The sequence below is a fragment of the Cygnus atratus genome, chromosome 1 (assembly GCF_013377495.2).
Source record: "Cygnus atratus isolate AKBS03 ecotype Queensland, Australia chromosome 1, CAtr_DNAZoo_HiC_assembly, whole genome shotgun sequence".
Taxonomy (NCBI): Eukaryota; Metazoa; Chordata; class Aves; order Anseriformes; family Anatidae; genus Cygnus; species Cygnus atratus.
Genome location: NC_066362.1, coordinates 13,365,780 through 13,382,881, shown reverse-complemented (window position 1 = coordinate 13,382,881; position 17,102 = coordinate 13,365,780). Strand labels below are relative to the sequence as shown.

The following is a 17,102-nucleotide window of genomic DNA, read 5'->3' as shown; positions in this document are numbered from 1 at the left end:
CTCCAGAAAGTACTGGATCATCAGACAGAGTAAGAATTATTTTCTAAGGTGAGAATGCATGGCATGCAGAATATGCCATTTCCCTCACCTAGTGAATAAGCAGAAAAGGCAAGGTAGATGTGGGCTGGAAAAGAACTGGCATATTGAAAATGCAGGAGTGCTCAGAGTAGAAGTACCCCTTTTGCTTACTTTCGTCATGGGAAGTGATCTAAATAATCAGAGAAACTTTTCTGAATATTTTGCTTTTTTAAAGTGGAATTCTGAATAGACAGAGGCAATAACTAAATACCTTTGTAGTTGCTTCCCAGAAATGGGCCCTTCCCCAATCACTATGTCTTAAATAAACCAGGAACAAACATAAAAGCAAGGTTATAAAAATAGTTGTCTCTTTCCTTGTTTTTTTGTGTTTGTTTTTTTTTCTTGGTCTTCTCTTTGACAAGACAGCTCCAGATTTTTCCATTTTTGATCAAATTTTCACCTTTTCTCAACATTGTTGCCTATTTTATATTTACTAATATACTCCCTCAAAGCATTGCTTCCCCCACTTACGCAGCATGCCATCTCTAAAGGAATTATATAAAAGAGAAGTCTAACATACTATTTCCTACTGCATGCCAAGACCCCCCAAGCTGCTTATTTTGCCCAGCTTATCATCTTTTTCCTCTGGTTTAAGGGCAACATTTAAGATAACCCATCAACATTGAGTTGTTTGTATTACTGAGCTGTCATTGCAAAGTGTTTTTCTCTGGACTTTCTCCTCCTTTTTCTTCACCAGTCACAGCAAGGATTTTATTTCTAAACTAAGAACTCAGCTGTAGTGCATGGCTACCATTTGGTGCTGAAGTTCTTAAAATTTAGCTTTTGTTACCTATTCAGTACTATATATTGTGTACGGTAATCTTTCTATTCTAACATGGCACAAATATGTTTATTGCTCTAGATATTCAGAATAATTCAGTTGTTAAATTTTATTGACTTGAGTTCACACCCACATTTTTTCATTATGAGTTATAAATTTCATAGGTGATTAATACAAAGCTCAGTATTTCACTTTCTGAAATGCTGAGGAGCTTCCACGTCCTGGTGTCTCGGAAATAATGTTTCTTTATATAATTTCAAATTTAGGAAATTAGTGTCAGGATTCTGTTTGAAAATAACAATGAGGTAAAATTAAGTAAAAGCAGTACCTGGAGTATTGTGTCTTTTGTTTTCCACCCTCTTTTGATAATTATTTTCCAACATATAAGTTGACAAACTTTTTTACACAGCCTGTAAAGAAAAGAAAAAAAGCACCACTTCATCATATATCACATTAAATGTCTACCTGACTTGTTACAGCACCCAATTTTCTTTATGCTATAGATCGTGGTTGGCTGTGAGGCAACTTCTTGTGGCGACCTCCACTCTGTGATGCTGGAGTATACTAAGGATGCAAGGTAAATGAGAGCAGAATATATAGACTTAAAAAAAAATAGTATGAAATTAAAAACCTCAAAATCTTTTATTTATTAAAGCATTCACTTTGATGTTCATCTTGTAACAGGATCTGAACAAATCCTGTTTGCAAGCACTGGGATTTGTGTACATAACTCCCGTAAATTCTCTTTATAATTTATTCCAGATGCTGACAGATTCATGGCATTGAGCTTGCAGTTACAGTCGTGAACATGTTCCTGTTAAAAATGTGCTCACAGAAAGCCACATTCACAGGAAACTGTTGTTTTAGTGGTACAGGACTATACATTTAGGACCAAACTGTAATCAAGTGGAGGTTACTTAATTCTGATTTGGTCTGTAACTGACAGAAAAATTAATAACACTGTTTCCTGTGCTGTATAATATTATATAATATATATATAATATTATAGTATAATATTGCATTATAATTTGTAAAAGTGAAGATATATTCTGTGCTTAAACGTTTGTGGGTAAACATGGGGCATGGAAAGTCTTCCAAGGCTGCACCAGGGTTTCACCTTCTCACCTCTTGTCTATCTGTGGCTACAAAGCATGGAAACTATCAGTAACAATCTATTGGGTTTGTTTAGTAAGACAGGCAATGCCCTGACTTTAGAGATTACCTTTCATTATTCTTCCAGTTGTTCTAAGAACATATTTTTTTGTTGTTTCCTACAGGACAGATTCATGGCAGCTCGTTCAGACACACTGTCTTCCTTCCTCATCTAATAGCATTGGCTGCTCACCATTTCAGTTCCATGAAGCTACCATCTATAACTCTGTCAACAGCTCCATGTGGAAAAGAATAACTATCCAGCTGCCTGATCATGTCTCTTCCAGGTAGGTTACCAAAAGGTCAGCTCACTGTGGGCCTGTAAAATGTCAGCTGTCTTGCTGGCCCTGTCAGCTTTGGAACAACTGGTGAATTAAAAATGCTTCTTTATTGCTGGATTTAGATCTGATACATAATTAATTTTTGAGAAAGCTTTTTGTTAATAGAAGTGTCTACTGCCGATAATGTAACAGCCACCCATTCAGGTTTGGTCTGTCTTTCTAGTTATTAGTCACAGCTCTTGCATACAACATTTTTCATTTCATCTGCTACTGGCCTATTTGAACATCACTGTACAGATGTGTTTAATTGCTAGATATCATAACATCGTATTTGGGTTTTGACATTTGCAGTGCAACTCAGTTCAGGTGGATTCAGAAAGGAGAAGAACTAGAGAAACAAAGCTGGGCAATCGACCACGTGTACATTGGGGAAGCATGCCCTAAGCTCTGCAGTGGTCATGGATATTGCACAACTGGAGCCATTTGCATTTGTGATGAAGGATACCAAGGTTTCATTTTTTCAGTTTCTTATACATCTGCTACAGTCTAATCTAGCTCAAAAGTAAACAAAAGATATAGACAGAGTGATATATCCTGTCTACATTTATCACTGGAATGCTTGAGTAACAGACTATAAATTCATAATTTGGCAGGGCTGCAAGTAACAACTACTCCCTTCCTTTACTCTTCCTGGGTTGAATCAGTAGTCTCGGCTGTCTGGCACTGTATTTATAGCCCATTCGATCTTCATGGAAAGCACGATGTGCCTACCTGCTTACCCAGACACGGCTTTCACCCCTGTATTCCTTCCAATGGTGCAGTCACTCCCAGGGGATGTGTACATGGGATCCAGACATTGGTGACTGGCACCTGCAAGGGATTCAGTTCTGTGCCCTATCACAACAGACTGTTCTGCTCTACTGCTGCAATTCAGATGAGCAGATGTCTAATGGTACCTGAGTGTCCTCAAGAAATTATAAGTGCTCTGTGGGAGCGGAGCCGGAGTGTTTAGAGACTTCCAGAACAGTCTCATAACTTTATGAGATCAGATTCTTCCCCACTTTTAAAGGCATTTCCCTTCAACCACCAATTTGAGGTTTCCCATGTTGGCACCAGTGTAAAACAGGAGAAACCTTGTTGCAGTATTTGAAGTTACACTGCTGTAAAAAATAATAGACTGGCAGCCTTGATTTCATAAAAATGAATATTATACAGCAATGTGTGCACTATTAATCAATCTGCTGAAACATATTCAGCCCGTAGTCACACTGTATACTGGGCCTGTAGTCACACTGTATACTGTAACTTGAATGTAATTACAATGGACTGTAACTGAATTTTCCCAATTCTTTTGATTTTTGTGTGTTTTATAACTTCATTGTGTCATTTCTAGGTGATGACTGCTCTGTTTTTAGCCATGATCTCCCCAGTTATATTAAAGATAATTTTGAATCTGAAAGAGTCACTGAAATAAACTGGGAAACCATTCAGGGTGGAGTGATAGGGAATGGATGTGGACAGCTGGCACCTTATGCCCATGGAGATTCACTCTATTTTAATGGATGTCAGATACGACAAGCTGTGACTAAGCCTCTGGATCTCACCCGCGCAAGGTAATACTGTGAGCATAAAACGCTCTTTCAGCAGCTCATGAGAAATGAAATTATTCCTATGCATGTGAAGCCATGTGGGCCATGAAGAGGATGGACTAACTTGGCTCTACCGTGCAGTCAGATGTGGCTGGCAGATAAACATTAGGGTTGGCAGAACGCTTTGTGACTTTCATTTGGGAGGTGGAGAGTGAGGAGGAAGCCATGTCAGGTGAAAAGGTCAGATGTTTTCATCATGCCCAACAGAGCACTGCCTAGTAAGCCAGAACTGATGATGAAGCCATTGGCAAAGGGTGGATACCAGACTGTCTGGACCAGTGCCTGATCTGATAAGACAAATCCCATGTTTGTATGTGCCTCCATGGCAGTCATGAGTAAAGATGCTATTAGCAATTATGGACTGATTTTTCTGTTTCAGTTGTCAAATAAAATTATATTCACCTGGCAATGAGCAGGAGTATCTTTTTCATCTATTAAGTCTCTATGGCCATGGAAAAACAAATGCGACCAGCCTGTGCTGACCCTTAAGAGAGTGACAGTTTTCTGGATTGGTTTTGTATTTAGCTGTCTAACAAATGATTAGAAACAGGGTGAATCAGCAACTGGGCCAGATATAAATCAGACACTTCATTTCTTGCCTGAACACCTAGGTAGAATATTAGAAATCCTTTAGACACTTTGTTCTACCTTTATTTGCCCCTTTTTAGTTTTTCATACACTCATTTGCATATTTATTCTGTTTATGTATCTCAGTTTTGTGAAGAAACATTGTAAAATTGTATCTATTGCCTTCAAATATATTGAAATATGTTATACATAGTAAATTATTAGTTTGAAAGGAGAGCTGTGTTTTAGAGACATGAGAACAGTTTATTTTGCATGTTAAAAGTACTGATTCTTAAGAATCCTGAATTTTTGTAATAACTGCAATAAATCTGGAAGTGCTGTTCTTTGTTTGAATACTTTTTGCATATTGAAAATACCTTTTCTCTCTGTGTTTTACAGCAAAATCATGTTTGTTTTGCAAATTGGAAGCATTTCACAAACAGACAGTTGCAATACCAATCTAAGTGATCCTAACACTGTAGACAAGGCAGTGCTCCTCCAATACAGTGTAAATAATGGAATTACATGGCAAGTAATTGCACAGCATCAGCCAAAGGACTTCATACACGCCCAAAGAGTGTCTTATAATGTTCCCCTGTGAGTACCTAGTCGCATTTCATTACCTCTAAATGCACAAGATAGATTTCTGCTAGGAAAGACTTTATCTTTGCATCACTGCAAGAAAAACAAAAGGTTGGTGGGAAGGTAGGCAAAGAAGGAAGCTTAAGTGGAAGGCTGATATTAAAAATATCTTAGTGTAGACTTAGTGTAGTCTTCAGAAAAATTTTTGGAAAAAAATACCAACAGAATACTTGTTCGGAAGATAAGAGGAAAAAAAAAAGTATTTAATTAGTCCTTCTGTGTGTGCATTTTTCACCATTAAATGTTTTGTGCTTATAGCATGTTGATGTGCTGGGGTGTACAAACAATGCTTTGGCTTTGCTCTCAGTTCATGTTGAGGGTTAGACAGAGAAGTGCAAGACTTTGATAGTCTGGAGCTCTCACAGTCTCTTGTGTTTGTGACGACAGGGAGGCACGAATGAAAGGAGTCTTACTGCGCTGGTGGCAACCCCGTCACAATGGAACAGGTCATGATCAGTGGGCTTTGGACCACGTAGAAGTCGTCCTGTGAGTATCAGCTTCACCTCATCCCACCCCATCTCAGAAAGTACTGAAATACCTCCAGCATGGCACGAGTGTTAAGCTCAGTAAGAATCGTTTTGGCCCAGGGAAACCTTTGAAAATCAGTCTTTGCTAATGCTTTGCCCTGGCAGCAACCAGCAGCAGTTAAGATGGTCATGAAATAAGCAGCACAGCAGGGGTATGTGTTTTGTCTCGTGGAAAAACACAGGAGGGAAAGCGGGGCTTTATCACCACCAAGTATTGGTGTGTTCCTGTAATGCAGCGATGACTGTGAAATATATTGTGCTGGAACATAAGAAAGGATATTTCTGTTCAATGCTGTGCTGCCATATAAAGTTGATTTATGTCCTTTTGAAGATACAAAAGAGTCTGCTGTATTGCTCTTTGCACAGAGTAATGTTGTTGTGCCTCTGAAAAATTTGCATTAGCAACTAATGCCTTATTCATTTCCTTTTTTAGTAAGAAGGATACTGTTCAGAAACAGGGTTCACTATATCAGGTTCCTATGGTCTGAGCTCTATATTCATCCCCTTGTCAAGATTTTACCAAGTAAAGTGTCTACACCCTCTTGATTCTCCCATTATTGAGATGGGTTTCGCTCGCAGCTAACCCATTTTTTCCTGTGTTACGTCACAAAGAGATGACCTGCTTTTTCTCTAACAATTTAGTTCCAGTAGAAGTGAAATGCTAGTGGCTTCACGGGAGGGAACTCATCGCTGACAGTGGTTGGCAGAGAGAGGCGTGCCTGCTCCATAGATAGGTTCAAACATTCCTTTTATTGAATAATTTAAAAACCAACAATGAAGAAATTAGGCTTGGATAACATCCAGACTGTGTAATTATAAGGTTTCTGTCTTTAAATCTGAATTATCACAGACACTGCAAATAATGTTTTGTAACAATAGCAAAGTGGATTATCTGATTGCTAGTTAGCCCTGTTCTTCCTTCCACCAAGCAGCACCAGCTTGCATGGCACTCATATCAACCCCAAGCCAAACTGGTCCCAACACTGAGTAACTGTGCACGCTCTGCTGCTTTTACACACCTTGCTGGGCTCTGCTTCCATAACATTAAGCTTAAAGCTTGAAGGAACAGAGGGATGGATGGGATTCCTGGCTTAGTTCATCAGTGGCTGTACGATGCTGCATCAATAAAGATATGAAAGCATAAACTTGCAGGAAATGTTTAGAAAACCATGGAAATGGGAACGGCTAGCTATAAAATATTCACATTTCTTTCTGCCTTTCAATTAAAAAAAAAAAGAGAGAGAGAGAGAGAAAAAAAACAGATGGGAAAAAAATAGAGCATACTATTATTACCCATCAATCCAAATAGGAATAAGTATAAGTTTTTAAAAAGGGATTCTTAGGCTGAATTCTGAAGAACTTCTTGGACAATGAGATTTGCCAAGTTGTAGTCTAAACAGACAAGCCAAGTGGTAACAATTCAATCACAAGATCCATTTTATACTAGAATGGAAAAAGCAATAGAAATGCTACAGCAAGCAATCACACCTTGCCTAGGGAAGGAACCAGATGGGCAAGCAATGCCTCCTTCTTTCTCTTCTTCTTTGTACATAGATGCTCCCTCAGGAGGCCTGGGTTTTCCTTCAGCTCTGCCACTTCACACTTTACCCCTCAGCACTTCAACTTCTTCACCTGTAAAACGATGAAGATGCTGTGTCATTGCCATGGAGTACTTCCAGGCATGCAGAAGGGAGCCTGGATCAGTGTCTGTTAGCACTAACCCTAGGCCATCCTGCACACACCAGGGCCACCAAGGTGTTAAGCTGCACTATGAATACTAGGGATAGGACTTACGTTTAATTCTTAATATTCTTGCATTTTCCAATGACCAGTGTGGGCCTTAATCTCTGAACTTCCCGGGATTTTCAGTGGTTGAAAGACAAAGAAGGTGGGCAAGGAAGAAGAACCATCTTAGAAAGGCCAGTGTGTAACTGCAGAGAGGCTCAGCACCCCATAGCAGACAGGGGCAGCCTGAGCTCCCAGACTACACTGCCTGTCTGCCTGCCTCTCCCTGCAGCAGTGTAAGGGCCCTTCAGATGCCTGAAGGTACCTAAAATACTAAGAAAAGGTCCTGTGAGTAGGAGCAATGTGTCAGCAATCCTGTACTTTCTGGACATGTTTTTCTTCATTGTCTGCTCTTTTCTTGCACCCACTGTAAATTTTCTTTCACCTACTGTAAATCCCCATACAATTTAAACTGAGGAAAAAAAAAAAAGGGGGGGGGGTTAGAAATGAAGGTGCTGGAAGTGTCAGGCACAGAAAGCCTGCCCGCCCCTGGGGCAAGTAAACCAACTCACCAGGTTAGCTCTTTCATAAGAGGCAAGGAGGCACTGTCCCTTGGGTGCTCATCCACCCATGTTCCCAGAGAAAGAGCAGAGAGTCACGGCCTGAAATAAAATTATTCAGTAGGATGATGTAATTACCACTTTCCATTCATTTTATAAGGAGTCAGTAGGTTTCTGACTTGGCTTATTCTTCCCAAAGCAGAGACACCTTAGGAAACCTCTGTGACTCTCAGGTTGGAAATGATCCCTGCTGGCTTTCTGACCTTGCCTCAGAAAGCCATGACTCCAGCCATCCCTGGCTCCAGGAGCTGTTGATGGTCTGTGTCTAACACAGTCTGCACTCTGTGCTCTTATAACCCTGCCACTCTTTCATCTGAAAGAGCCTCCAGCTAATGATCACAGACATATGCCCCCCCGGCTACCATCCCCATTATCCTCTCTGGCCCTGTTAAAAGCCTGCTCACAGACGTCCTAGATTTTCACACTTTTTCCTGCTCTGTGTACCCACGTCACTTCAGCAGGCAAGCCTCTAACCTGTGTGGCGTTATAACAAGGAGCCAACCCATACCAGGAGGTGTGGTTCTGGGTGCAGAGAAATTCCTGGTTTTCCATACATCTCATCCTGTCAGCCCACGGGGTAGGGGAGGAAACAAACATTTTATTGAATCCTCTACATGCTACCTGTTGGCTTGGCTGTCTGCAGACCCAGAGGTGGGCAGAGCTGCACACCCAGGTGCTCTGCCAGCCTCTCCTCAGCCCAAGGACAAGTCAGCAGTGCTCTCCTTGAGCAGAATATGGGCCAGAGCAGGAAGGCAAGCAAGGAAAGCACCTGCCTGCAGGGAGAGCTGGTCTGCAGGGGTGTAGCACAGCTAAAGCTTTTCATGATTTTATTCCCCACCCAATGTGGGGAATGTCTCTGCTATCCATTACATTCCTCCCCAGAGACTGTCCACCCCAGGGAAAATATGTGAATACCTGTTTTCATGGTTCAACTCTTCTTAGCAATCCAAGGACTTGAAATTAATTCTGTCATGAGCCCAGCTGCTGAGTCATAGCACAGATAAAGCCTACAGTGATACAGAGCCAAGGTCACAACACTGTTCAGTCTAATTGACATAGTCAAGGGACATCATCCTCTTACCAGCAGACATGTTTTCAGGATGCAATTTCTTTGTTTCCCTTTTTGCTGGAGGAAAAAATTAACCTACAGATAATCTGTGCATGCAAAATACATGATGGTAATAAGAAAGGCCAGGCGGGTGCTTTTGTATGTTTCTTAGAATCGCCTCTCTTTTTAATGAATTATTTGAATCACTCATTAAAAAGCAGTGTTGTTAACACTGTACTGCAGCTGCAAGTGGTGCTCAGATTGAGCCCCTCTTTCCAGCAGGTGAAACGCAGCACCTGCTTTGAATATGGTATACATTAAATCGGTCTTGCCAACTAACCACTTGCCAACTTCCCACTTGCCAACTTCTTTTAACAATGGCTGATGTCTGTCATGTGATGGGGAAAGGACAGTAGTTATCAAGATGTCCAGTCCCTTTAAGGCTAGTGCCTTTTTAGTGCCAAATTTTTTCTCTCAATTTGTAAAGAAAGCTTTGGGCACAACTCTCACATGTTCCATGACTGTGGCTCTTCTTAGGATTAAAAAAATATATATATTTTACCCCAGACTTAAGAAAGAGTGCTTTTTTGAATGCCCCTATATTCCTGCCCTAAGAACAGCCCATGTCCAACTCTGCATTTCATGTGCACATCGTTCCACCCTCTAAGTAGAGCTCACAGCCTGCTACTCAGATACCACGCACTTTTCTGCATGTGCACCTGGAACTGCCATTTCTTTGTGTATAGAGCAGGCCCTCACTGACCTCCCAAATCTGAATTCTGATAGAAAGTACTGAGAACTAGAGGTCAATGATAAACTGAACACTAATGGTCTGATGTTGCTTTCTTTGCACCCCAAAATTCATAATGTAATCCATGGGAATTTGAGTTGTACCAGGAATGCAAGTTGTATTATCCCCCTTACATTTTATGGTTAATTGTTGAAAAACGGAACAAATCCCTCCATAGTCATCACTCCATGCTCTTCATTGTCGAGATATTCTCACATTTTTGGCACAAATGATTTAGTGAGGAACTTAGGTTGCATTTGGTGCAAAGAATGTTCATCTGTACTTTGCAACATGAAAATACAAATTATATATCCTAGCTCTAGCAAAGAGTTTTTATGTGGAAAAGCATGTTCATCTGCTATATTTTTTTTACTATAAAGCAATGATTTGAAAAATGCATTTAAATTAAAGTCTATACATAGTTATAATAAAGAACAGAAATAGTTCAAACATTAGGTAGTTATCTGAATATTCACAACATTTATGCCAAATTTAATATGACGCAATCTGTGCTTTTATGACATGTTTATTATGTTTCTAAAAAGTGCATGCTGAATTTTATAGAAAATAAAAATATAAGCATTGATTTGAAATATCAGGAAATAATTTGTTCAATTTTTATTTTCAAAAGAGATGAAAAGTCCTATATTGCCTCTAAACCTCATCAGGGTTTTATGACTAATCACAGTGCTGCATGCATTGAAAGGCATTTTCTAACTTGTGTTGTATTTCATTGTTTGCTGTCATTGGTTTTACACTAGAATAAGGTAAGTACTTTCCCTGAATCGGTATCAAATACATGTTGCTGCTACAGCTACAGTACTTTCACAAAGTTTTGTCAGTGACAGGTCGGTGGAAAATCCGTTGTACTCTCAGAGATGTGCCAGGGAGCTTTTTAGGGCCCTGGTCCTGCAGCTCTGCCCCGTGGAGTATCAGGGGAAGTTTAGCTTAGCTGAACATGTTCATCACTCTTGTACTACAGCAGGAACTTCACTAAGGCTGCAGCCAGAAGCATTTTTCCTTCTCCTTCAGTGCAATAAGGCCTGCGAATGGAAGGCACCCAGGGCACTGTTTGGGCAATCTCTTAGCTCTACATGGGAATTCCAACTTTTTTCTGTAATTAATGACCACAGAGCTGAAGCCACAGCCAGGTAGAATATGTCAGTGAATATGTACGATGGCATAGACATGCATGCCTCTTGGATGCACAGCAAGAGCTTGCCAGGTAGTTCTTGTTTCTTGTAACTATACTGGTTTGTGCTGCCCCAATTAGATACTGCTAGTCAACACTGTGACTGAGCTGTGGGTTCAGCTGTGGGCATCTCACTGGAGCCAAAGAATGTTTGTTGTTAATATAAGCCATGAGGACTTCAGTCAGAGCACATCGCTTTTCTCATAACCCCCCTACAAAGCATTTGTAATTCAGCCACAAAATTTACCCAAAGCCTAATCCTGAGAAGCATGCCTTTGCTGTTTTCTAAGGCTTTGTTCATGTTTGGTTTGGTTATCTAAATATTTTTATTTCTATTTGGTTCCTAATTTTCCCATCAATCAGAAATAAAAACATGAAAATAAGTGACATTAGATATCTTGCTTTTTTTTACTGCATATTTTTATTCTATTTGATTATGTTCTATTTTCACCAATTTTAAATTACAGATTTTACTTCAAACTATGCTTTTGGAAATATACAATAGTCAGAACAGTCTACTAAAGACCCAGATGGTCTACTTAAGAGTGACTTCTTCTCATAAATTGCGTTATTGTACATACTTACTGAGTATGCCCTAAACAGAATTTTGTTTTTCTATATCAACTGCGTATTGTTTTCATCTAATCAGTATAACTCCAGTGACTCCACTCGAAAGTTGCTTAGGGTTTCCTATGTAAACTGGAGCAGTATTATCTTCTATTTATTTTTTACCATTAATGTACCCAAAACTGTAGAATAGATTATGCAATAATTGCTCCTAGTATTTGCTTTTGTTGCTGTTTGCTTCATCAGCAATACACAGATAATTATTTTGGATCTGCTCTTTGCATCTGATGGTTCAGTGAATGCACAGAAAAGGAGGAGGGCTCAGTGCACTGACAGACCATTACGGACTTGCAAAGCAGCCTCCGAGTTGCCGCTGATAGCCAAGCAACATTTCCCCTCCACACCCTCCATTACGGAAGGGGGGCTTATTCCTAACACAGCTTGATGCTGCCTTGCATATTTTGGGTGCTCGAAACAAGAAAATAACAGCAACGTATGTCAAAGCCTTTATCAGTCTGTAACAATACAAATGAAGTTTATTAATAATAATATTGAAAACATTCTTAAATACACCACATGCAAAAAAATGCATAATTCTGCCACAAAATTTATTACATAATTCTTATTGTGATCTTACAAAGCACTATTGGTCTCTATTATCCAGTGCTTTTCTCCTACCAATATATAACATTAATTCAGAGAAATAAATATAGACTTGTTCTCATTTTGTGAATATCAGACTATACATGATAAACAATACAAGGCAATACAGTACTGTACTTTATACGATATATCAATTTACCTATAACAAGAGTGAAAAACATGCCTTTGTCTATAGTAGGCATGAAGTTTTTATGTGGCATCTAACCCAGTAGCTGGGAAGCCTACCTCAGACTTCAGTGAGAACAAGTTTGAACAAAATCAGTACATGTAAAATAAACATTTAGTTCTTTGCAATTTACATTGCTCTGATTTTTCACAGACTGCAGTGTTCAGTGTAAGACAAGGAATACATATGTTTTCTTTGTTTGTAACATCTTGAACATCTTCTAAAATAACAAAACAGACTGAATATACATTATAAAAACTAGTAAATCACTTCTGTATTTTAGGTAACCCTTTCTTTGTTCCTTTTATTTTTTATTTCATTTCCTTTTTTTTTTTCTGTTTGTTCATTGTTTTAAACATCATTACCATAACATTATGGTAAGGCCAAATACAAAATGGAAGCGAAATACAGGCTAGGCGTACCTAGCAGCATCCAAACCAGTGACAACCTCTGCTGAGCTGCTGCTGAACATGAGCAGAGCAAAGGCAGCAGGACCCTGGGACCAAGGATTGCAGCTCAGCGTGCCCTGGCTGTCTAAGTCTTGACTAAGCTGACCATCTCACAGCCAAGCTCAATCCAAAATTTAACCAGGTCCAGAAACAGCAAATATTTCAGCCAAGCACGTTGCCAGGCTCCACTTGGTTCCATGTACCCAGAGCAAGGCCAGTTGGGGTTGATTTGAGGAAGTTTTTGCTTCTCAGGCAACGGCTCCGGCAACTGGGGATTACAGAGAAGGGAAGACTAAGATCTCCTTCAAGTCCCATGATCAATGGTAGCCACTTTCCGCAGAGAGCTCAGGGCTGCAGTTTTCCTCCTCCCTTCCTTAGTGAGACGTTCACCACCACACTGAGGGAGATGCTCCACAGAGTATGTGATCAGAATCAAGACTGGTCTTTAATGCTTCTTTGCACTTGAGCTACCAAGTGGCATTAAAACCATACAAACTCACCACCGACAGTCTCTCACACACACACACAAAAAAAAATATTAATTAGCACAGAACTTTTCAATTAAAAAAGTCATGTGAAAGTCAAGGTTAAGTCAAACTAAGCACCAAACACTCTAGAGCACTGATTTACTGTAAGAGTGCAGAAAGTTGTGCCGAACACATTCATTGTCACCAGGAGCTGGATTTTGTCTCATTCTTGAGTGTACATTCCAGTGGCAAAAAAAGAGGAAGGTTTGTTTTTCTGTAAAATTGGGTAAAGAAATTTCCAAGCTAGTTGGGAAGCAACTTGGAATTTCTTGAGGGTTTATGTTCTAGATTTTGACACAACTGCTTTTATTCAATGTAGTTAATCACGATCTAGATTAGCTGTTGAAAATGGTGTAATTTTGTTATATGCATTTTTTAGATGAAGTTATCATACAAAAGCCAAAGCTACCTTTGCCTCTGGAGAATCATAGTTATTTTGCAAAGCATGCAATTATTTCTTTTTCCTAGGGGTCATATTCACTAAAAACAAGCTTATGCACTCACAGGGAAAACTCACAAATGACAACCTACCTTGCACCCACAAATGGGAGATTTGTTGACTGCAGTATCTGCTGCAGGCCTTTATTTCATGTATCACCTTTAAAATCTGATGGACTCCTTGGTTTGGAGGCTTCTGGTAACATTCAGTCCCTTGGATTGAGATGTTTAGGCCTGGCATCCTTCTCCCACTGCAAGGTGAAATGAGGAAGCACAGGCTCCTAAGGGGGTAGGGAGGACTGGGAAAGAGAATCAGAAATTAGCCTGAGACTGCGCAGATTCACTGAGACTTCACTGTTCTTTCCCCTGGAAGCCAAAAGAAAATTTGACCGCATAGTTACCAATGCTTTTTTTTTGTGGCTGAAGCTCCTTTAGTCTGTTGGAGTTGTCCTTAGTGTCTGCATGGTTAATGCTGTGCCCCATTCCCCGAGACAAACCGCATCCTCTGGCTGCATATGTCTTGTGTGCATGTTTTCCACGGGGAGAAAGGGGTGACTCTCAGGTGACTCTGTAACTTTGCCTGGCCGCAGTATGAAACTATTTTGTTTTTAAAAGTAGTTACCTGATGGAAAGGTCTTTCCCATACCCTGGGCCTGCAGTGTGCCACAGCGGCTGTCTCTTACAGCACCACCTCAGCTGCTTGATATGGCCAAGCACACTGTGAGCACTAGGTCTGGGAGGAGGCATCCTGTGTAAGGACTACAGAAAGCACAAAACTTTTCATTCTCATATAACCCCAAATGCAGTTTGACGATAGGTTTACATAGACCTGTAGTTTTATATATGCCCTGAGGGTACAGATATCTATGTAAAGGGACCAGGAAGAGCCACAGCCAGATGAAGCCCTGCGGCTGTTCAGCAGTCCTGTACCACAGCTCTGTATGCAGAGCTCTGTGTTCCTGCACGTGCAGGTCTCTCCAAGTTATACACGTCTGTATGTGCACGAGGATGCACCACAAATGTTCCAGCTGCATTTCCAAAGCTGCTGACATTTGTAAACTGAATCCAGCCCTCGGGAGCTGGATTTCAGGTGCCCAAGTCCCAGGCAGCATTGTCCACTGCTGCCATCTCATGGTTCCTTCTTCCCTCAACAAAAGTAAAAACGTGAATGAGGTGGGATGGGTCTTTTTCCTCCACGTGGGTCTGAACAAGAGTCCCTCCTTCAGTCAGGACGCAGTCGGGCTGTCTCTTGCCAGGTCTCCTCCCGGATGCAATGATGCTTTCTTCCCAGATCTTTCTTTAATTTTGGATGGGGAGTGTAGGAGAGGGAAATGTTAACTCTACGTAGAAGTGTTACACTTCATTTCCTCTATAGTAAAAGTAGAAGATGATGATGAGGAGTAAAGCTTTTCCTCTGTTCTCAAGATAAAGCAGTTAGTGTTCTGAGAGGGAAGGTGACTGGCCACAGTGGAGAAATGCCCCGCATTGAGAGGGTACGAAGTGCATATAGCTTAAGTGAATCTGGCCCTAGGCATCACAGGCTTTAATTAGCTGAAAGCTCTTAACCTTTCCGTAAGATAATGAACTGTAAATAAAAGCAAAGTGGGACAGATTCTCAATTGCCTTCTTCCTTGTTGTACAACGGGTCTGCTTTACACTGCTTTACATGGCTTGAAAGGCTATGCAAGGAATAAGAAGAATCTGTCCCACTAGCTCACTGCTCCAGAAGAAGTTTAAATACCTATAAAAAACTAATGTTCTTCTCTTCCTCCCCCAACCCCTTCAATTTTAACAGCACTCGCAAACAAAATTACATGATGAATTTTTCACGGCAACATGGGCTCAGGCATTTCTACAACAGAAGACGAAGGTCACTTAGACGATATCCATGAAGAAACGAGAAATTTATTTTTTCCTCCCAACATGTGATGTGTTGCTTTCCATTCTTTAAATCTAGCACTGCATCTGATTTCAGGACTTTTCTGCAACTGGCTTGATGAATAACTGAAAGCCTTTCTCAAGGCAGAGTGTACACCACTTTTTCGCACTGTGAACTAATGAGAAGTGACTTATTTTCTCATAGGTAAATGTTTTAATGTTGATGTGTCTGTGAAAATTGTGATCTGTTGTAATATCAGTTTACAGTGGCAGTATTGGAAGTAAGCAACTAATTCTGTTTAACGGGAAAAAAAAAAGTTTAAGCACAAAGACTTTTCAGATTTTATGTTTAAAAAACGTACATACTAAGTACAGAATTTAACATTCTTTGTCACATAGGTATTTAAGTGCACTGTATTTCAGCTCTGTGTCATTTTATATGATTAAGTTATCATTGTTTGTCCTCTTTGTATTCTCTTCTACAACATGACACATTGGCACTGTATTTACTTGTTTTGTTGTTGTAATATTTTTGCTGCTGATTTTTGGGCTATTTACCTTATGACAAAATGTATTAAAAAAAAAAAAAATCAAAGTACCTAATCAAGAAGATAATTGCAAAAGTAGTTGTAAAGGCGTTGGTATCTTTCAGTCTTATTCTTTGATATGTCTGTTGGCTAGCATTGTTTTGTGGATAAAGAAAAAGAATGCTTGACATTAAACTTTTTTCTACGGAGCAGTTGTGGATGAAGCCCCAAACAAAAGTCCCCATTTCCTTGTCTAAATGTAGTCAGTTCTCTGCAACTGATTTACTTACAGTAACTGCCATTTGGTGTCTGTAGTAATGAAGTGATTTGTAAACAGTGAACGTTTCATTGTGTTCTCTTTGGTGTTTGTTTCTCTTGCGGGTCATGTTTGTATCTTCTGATAAAGTTGTATCTACACCAGCAACGTTATAATGCCCCTATAGCCCTGAACTGTCTATTATCATAAATAAAATGCTTCACTTTATGGTGAACCAAGCTAAAGATCCATGCTTCAATAAAAACGTCAACAAACGACTCTGATGTTAGACTTTTCAAGCCACCTGGGCTTTACAAGAAATCATAAACCAAGTTATTTTTCTAAATACCTAGATTCTAATGCAAGCACTGACTTTCATTTTTCTTGGATACTTAGCACATCACACCTACCAGCACTTCGAAAATAGCAGTGTCTGCAAACACAAACCAAGAGATCTTCCCAGGCCGATCCATTGGCACGGCGTGGTTGTTGGAACAGGTCGTAGTGCAAGGAATGAAACGGGACCATGGACCAGTGCGCACTCCCACTTTTCTTTACCTGCAAACCCAACACAGAGGT

General features: G+C 40.1%; 1 protein-coding gene across 1 annotated transcript in view; it reads left to right on the top strand.

The window, feature by feature from the left end:
• Positions 1–16,802, top strand: part of RELN (reelin) — a 296,816-nt gene extending 280,014 nt beyond the window's left edge. The window contains exons 58-64 of the mRNA XM_035549571.1: positions 1,363–1,436; positions 2,137–2,298; positions 2,644–2,801; positions 3,686–3,905; positions 4,908–5,105; positions 5,538–5,636; positions 15,658–16,802. Coding sequence (XP_035405464.1) covers positions 1,363–1,436; positions 2,137–2,298; positions 2,644–2,801; positions 3,686–3,905; positions 4,908–5,105; positions 5,538–5,636; positions 15,658–15,754 — 1,008 coding nt within the window. The 3' untranslated portion in view covers positions 15,755–16,802. The remainder of the gene's footprint in view (positions 1–1,362; positions 1,437–2,136; positions 2,299–2,643; positions 2,802–3,685; positions 3,906–4,907; positions 5,106–5,537; positions 5,637–15,657) is intronic.
• The last annotated feature ends 300 nt before the right edge of the window (positions 16,803–17,102 follow it).